Source organism: Melospiza melodia, chromosome 11, assembly GCF_035770615.1.
Source record: "Melospiza melodia melodia isolate bMelMel2 chromosome 11, bMelMel2.pri, whole genome shotgun sequence".
NCBI classification, from domain to species: domain Eukaryota; kingdom Metazoa; phylum Chordata; class Aves; order Passeriformes; family Passerellidae; genus Melospiza; species Melospiza melodia.
In genome coordinates, this window is record NC_086204.1 from 20576143 (window position 1) to 20582142 (window position 6000).

General features: G+C 44.8%; 1 protein-coding gene across 1 annotated transcript in view; it reads right to left on the minus strand.

Annotated features, from left to right (window-relative positions):
• ST6GALNAC3 (ST6 N-acetylgalactosaminide alpha-2,6-sialyltransferase 3) overlaps positions 1–5613 on the minus strand; it is a 214270-nt gene extending 208657 nt beyond the window's left edge. The window contains exon 1 of the mRNA XM_063165886.1: positions 5376–5613. Within this exon, the coding sequence (XP_063021956.1) occupies positions 5376–5393 (18 nt within the window). The 5' untranslated portion in view covers positions 5394–5613. The remainder of the gene's footprint in view (positions 1–5375) is intronic.
• Positions 5614–6000: the final 387 nt, after the last annotated feature.

The following is a 6000-nucleotide window of genomic DNA, read 5'->3' on the forward strand; positions in this document are numbered from 1 at the left end:
ATCAATTTGGGCAGGGACACCTTTCCTTAAACCAAGCTGCTCCAACAGCATACAGAGGCAGTGTGCCCCTGGTTAGGGGGGAACAAACGTCTGAGGGACACAGACGTCATTGTTTGAAGATGAAATGCAAGACAAAAACCTTTCTCCATTATTGCTTTATCAACTACTTGAGTGTATAAGGCACATCATAACTTCATGCTGGTTTTGTGGTTTTACTTTTCACACCTCCAAGTCAGACACAAATCTCCAGTTTTAAACCAACTGAAGCATGCTGAAAACTAGAGGTTTTCTTGGTTCAGCTACATGGGCATCAAATGCAAATTCATTCAACCAAAGCAAGTCCCCCTGGATGACTAGAATGACTGGATGCTGTCTTTCTGGAAGGGAGCTAATATATTGTCCTTAAAGTATGATTAGTTTAATGTCATTGCAAGTGAGAGCAAAAAGTAGTTCTATACTTCTCAGAATTTAATTTTCCTTAAATTTTCAAGAAATGAACATAACAAAAAGCACATTATGAAATTCCATATACTGCACTCCATAAAATCTCACATGGTAATTAAGCACCACTGGACCATGATAGAGCAAATCCCAGCCCTGCACATTGGCATTCATTAATGCAGCTTCATTTACTTTGGAGCAATTTAGAGGTAAACAATGTAGAACCACTAAAAAAGAAGTAGGAGCTCACATTACAGCAAACCTGCAGCAAATTCTGGGAATTGGCCCATCAGTGCAGCATCTCCCATGTGCAGGGGAGGTCACCCCTGCTCCTTTCCCAGGGATCCCTCCATCTCCTGTCACAGCAGGAGGAAGAGCACAGCATGAGAATCAAAGAGGATCCAAGCACAGCTCTCAGCACAGGAGAATGGATGGATACCATGCATAAACACTGCTGCAGTCAATTTAACACTCAAGGCAGAATGTGAATTATCCTGGACCTGATTCAAGCAGGATATAGAGGTCAAGTCTATGGAAATGTTTGCATCCTGGAAATCTCCAATAGAGAATGGAGTTATGGTGAGACTCACAGCCCACTTTGCACAACAGAGCAGACTGAAACAGAGAACGTGCTTTTGATGATATAGAAACTTGGGAGGAAATATCTACACTCATTGTCATGAACACAGAGGTTAAAAAAAATTCAAACGAATAACTAAATATCCAAGATCACAAGCATCCAAACACTGGGATCAGATCCTTTCAGACCTTCTGTCTCTCCCCTCTGAACAGCTACTTGCCAGGGTGAAAAATTCAATGTAATGAGATCAGCTTTGCTATTTTAGTCTCAAAAGTGCAGATGGAGCATATGCCTGTAGATAGTAATATTATCTGTATTACTGCAGTGTCTGAAGACCCCAATCAGACATAGGCCATTGAACACTCAGAAAAAACTCTGAAAGAAAATTCCTGCCAAAAACAGTTCACTATGTGCACTAAGGGAAAAATGCAACCTGCAAATTTAATTAAACCAGTGGAGATAACCATGGAGAGGAAGCATGTAAAAGAATTGTAGACGAACACACAGGTACTGGCAACTTTGGCAACATCCTGCAAAAGAGCCACAAGCCTGTGCTGAAGGCTTTTGCTTGTCTGAAACCTGTAAGTTATGCTTTGCAAAATAGTTCTTTCAATCTTTAAATTAGATTTTTAAAATATTAAAGAGTCTATAAATTTTAGTTGGCCACCTGCTCACTTTGAGAGGACCCTCAATCAGCTGTGTTAATAAGAACATCACCTCACATTATGCAAATAACATTTAGACCACAGAGTTCTGCTGAAGGTTTGTGATCCCTGCTGATGGAAGGTCAATCCAGCCCCCAGGCACATGAAACCTCTGTTGTTCACTGCACAGCAAATACACAGCACACAAACCAGAAGGAAGTGTCTTCACAGATTTCATGCTTAGCCCTCACTGTACATCACACTCAGATTTTGTTTATTAAACTCTACCACATGAAGCCTACCCAGTGAAAATTGTACTCGGATGACAACATAACCCAGCACCATCATCATCTTCAAAACTTCCATTCAAAAAGAAGAGTTTGGGGACAGGGTCAGACACAATCTCCTGCAAAGCGCAGCATGCGCCAACTAAGTTACCAAGGCCTATTTGCTTTAAAATATCATGGTCTAGTCTTCACTGGGGGATATCACGATTTTACAGAGTGTTATCATTCATGCTGTATTTATCATAAAATGACACATACTTTGAAGTATTATTTTTCAATTATGCAGGAAGTGGAGTAGGAAGTAATTTATTGTGTGAAATCTGTCCTCATCTTCAAGAGTGACTGGCAGATATAGTGGAATTTAGGGACTTGAATATCATTAGGGACAGGAGTGACTGCATAACTAGTAATCACTGCTAATCTAGTGGCTGGCAAGGTGACATGCAGCTACCATAGCAACCAGCATAAGATCAACTGTTTGCTTCCAAAAAGTGCCTACACTTCACTCAGCTACTTGGCATGTTTTTAAAGTCATGACAGAGAAAACAAAAACACAACACGCACTTTAGAACTTGCATCTTTCCCTGCTTTTCTTTAACAGAGGAGAGAATGCCTCAAAATAACAATTTCACTGGTTTTACTGAGAATGCCCCACTACTGACTAGAAGGCAAAGTTTCTGGAGCCACATAACATCAGTAACATCCTCATCACTCCTACCTAGGAAGAGTGCACAACAAACACCAGGGAGACAGCAGGCACCCTCAGGGAGAATCATTTTTGCACAGGCTGCACACAGAGATTATTTCATGCAGTAGTCAGCGTACAAGGAGATGCTCACATCTAAAGGTGACACCCTCTTCTAACACACTCACACCCACTCCAAGTAACTACAGGTAATTATTAACCACCACCCCTGATCTCTGCGCTTTACAGACACCTCTATCCAATCTCATTTATGCTAAACTCTCACTCACATGGAACTCCAACATTCAGCAAGTCTCAACATCTTTGTCAGGGGGCTAAAAAGCTAGGAAGAGATGAGGGCAAGCCACAAGGCAGAGTCAGAGAGACACTCAGGGCTGAAGTGGAAAGGAGACACAGCTGTTCTGGCTTCCCATCCACTGTGCAACCACTTATTTCAAATCCATACCTACAGATTTCTGGAGGTTTTTTTCCTGTTTCCACACAAGCTTGGGGCAAACCTCAGGGAAAAGGAAGGGTGTAGCTAACAGGTTGTATTTTCAGGAAGGAATGAGCCTAGCATTATGTCAAAATTTATATAATATTTTGAATTTCCTTGTTAGGGAAAAAGCTTTAGACATTACATTAAAAGACTTATATACAAGTAAGTATCTTGAGCTAGACATTTAAATTACTCCTGTGGGATATTTGTCAGAGAAAATCCAGCTTGCCTTATGGCAATGCTAATCTTCTCATATCTGTTTCACTTTTTATCCTTGCACCTGCCTGTTTTAACAAGATTAAGAATTAAGCTGGAAGAGGGCTGTCTGTCAAGGAATACCAATTAATCTATTGATTTAATCATCAGAATAACAACCAAATGGAGTTCCTGGCCCAGGCAAACAGAAGATTTTTATTGCATTATAATTCAAACTCCCAGTCATGCTTGTGGCAGGCTGTGTCACCAGACTGCAGAGGAAACAATTAGGAGGGCAAGAGAGACACTGGAGTTTTCTTGTAAAAGGCTTCTTACTTAACTCTTATGGCCAAAAGGAAGATTTTGCATGTGATCTTGCCACAGAATTTTTATAAAATAAGAAATTCTGTTTTTCTGATCACTGGCAGATCCAACCAAAGTCACGTAGGGAGTGTTTAAACAGGAATGCACATGCTTATCTTTATGAAACCAGGCTCCATTCACAGAGCCCACATCTTCTCATCTCAAATCACAACTCTGAGCTGCATTACTGCTGACTAAAGGAGTTTGTTATCACCTAGCTCCAAGCAGAACCTGCTAGTTCAGGGTTATCACCTAGCTCCAAGCAGAACCTGCTAGTTCAGGGTTATCCCCTAGCTCCAAGCAGAACCTGCTAGTTCAGGGAAGTTTCTGCACTTGCAGCAGACTTGGCCAGATTTATTAACATAAGCTACCACAACCTACAAGACAGACAACACAAAAAACATCCATGTACCATAGACTCACTAGTTGAGAATTAATGAATGGATGAATGAATGGGGAAAAGAGTGCAGCAAAATAATAAGTTTTTTTCAAAGCTGAATGCCCAAAAGTAGTGCTAAGGACTGGATTCATGGAGACACCTAAATGTTCATTATCCCAAAGCTGTTTTAAAGTTTTGCGATTTATCCACTTTACTAACACACTGAAAGCAACTCCTATAACAGGCCATCACAAAGTTTGAGATAATCAGCTCCATGCTAGAAGATCAGATCGTAAATAGCAACTCACAGATCAGTTTTACTTGCTGAAAGAAACAGAGTGCAAACACACACAAAGTACCCACAGAAAGCAGCAAGGAAGGAGCAAACGGAACTGAAACAGACCAGGTTAACAAACGGATCTGAAACTGTCCAGGTAACAAACAGATCTGAAGCAGACCGGGTTAACAAATGGAACTGAAGCGGACCAGGTTAACATACGGATCTGAAGCAGACCAGGTAGCAAAGGGCTGTGGATGTGAGCCCTGGGAAGGCAGGCACAGGACAGGGACGCGCTGCCCGCTCCCGGCTGAGCGCACTTCCGCCTCCTCCCCTCCATTCAATCCCAGCGCTGCGATGCTCCCTCCATCCCCATGCCATGCGGGCTCCAAACAGTTTTACCTGGGTGAGGACAGCAGGCTGGAGAAAGCATGTGATCACACGGTAAGTTTATGCTTGTATTTGCTGGCATGAAGGGGGAAAACCCGCTATCAAAGAGGTTGCTTAATTAGAAAATGCGGTTGAATACTGAGTGTAATTGTGTGGAGCATGTGGGTCTGGAGCAGATTCAGCAGGGGAGTGTGTGCTTAAGGGGCAGCTGGGATAGCTGTGCTCGTCTGCAGCCGCTGCTTTAAGAGCAGTAAGTAAATGCTGCGTGTGGAAAAACAAAATAAGTTGCCCGTTTTGTCCTTTGTGCTGGAAGTCTGCTGCCCAAATGCTATTGCTCCTGAAGGAATCCAGCGTACACAAAGCTGAGACAAGCCAGAGCCCCTCTCCCGCCTCCCATGATCAGTACGCACTTCTCTTCCCGCTAGCTCACAGTTCTGACAATGCAGGGAACAGAGAAAGAATGGCAGAGGGAAGCAGAGCACAGCTGTGCGTTGCAGAATCTCTCCATATTCATTTGCCAAACAAAGCCAGGACTCAAAAAGACAACGAAGATGCATTAGGACCATACCAAATCCACGTCTCTGAGCGGCGAGGGGCTCTCTAACAATGCATTCAAGCAACAGATAGAGATTTACCTTCAAAATGCAGGCCATGTTCTTTCTCTATCCTTCCTACCAAAGAGCAGCAGGGTTCTACTTTGTGAGCAGCAGTTGCAGTGTCAGGCAAGAGGCCGGTGGAGCTGCAGAACTGCCGGAGCCCACATTCCCGTGGATCCAAAGGAAGGCAGCACGCATCCAGGACCCGTTAGTCATGTTAGTCTTTTTATGCCCCGTTCGTTCCACCCATCAGCTCCTGCCACTGGCTGCGAGCCAGCCCAGCACCTCCCCTCCGTCACATGACCGGCTTTGATTCATGGCTCCAGCGTGTGTTCCTGAGCTCGGGGCTCGGCACGGCGGCAGTCCGTACCGTGCCGGGCTGTGCAATGCCTGCCCGGGACTCGGTACGGCCCAATCCGTACCGTGCCGGGCTGTGCAGTGCCCTCCCGGGACTCGGTACGGCCCAATCCGTACCGTGCCGGGCTGTGCAGTGCCTGCCCGGGACTCGGCACGGCGGCAATCAGTACCGTGCCGGGCTGTGCAATGCCTGCCCGGGACTCCGCACGGCGGCAATCCGTACCGTGCCGGGCTGTGCAATGCCTGCCAGGGACTCGGCACGGCCCAATCCGTACCGTGCCGGGCTGTGCAATGCCTGCCAGGCACT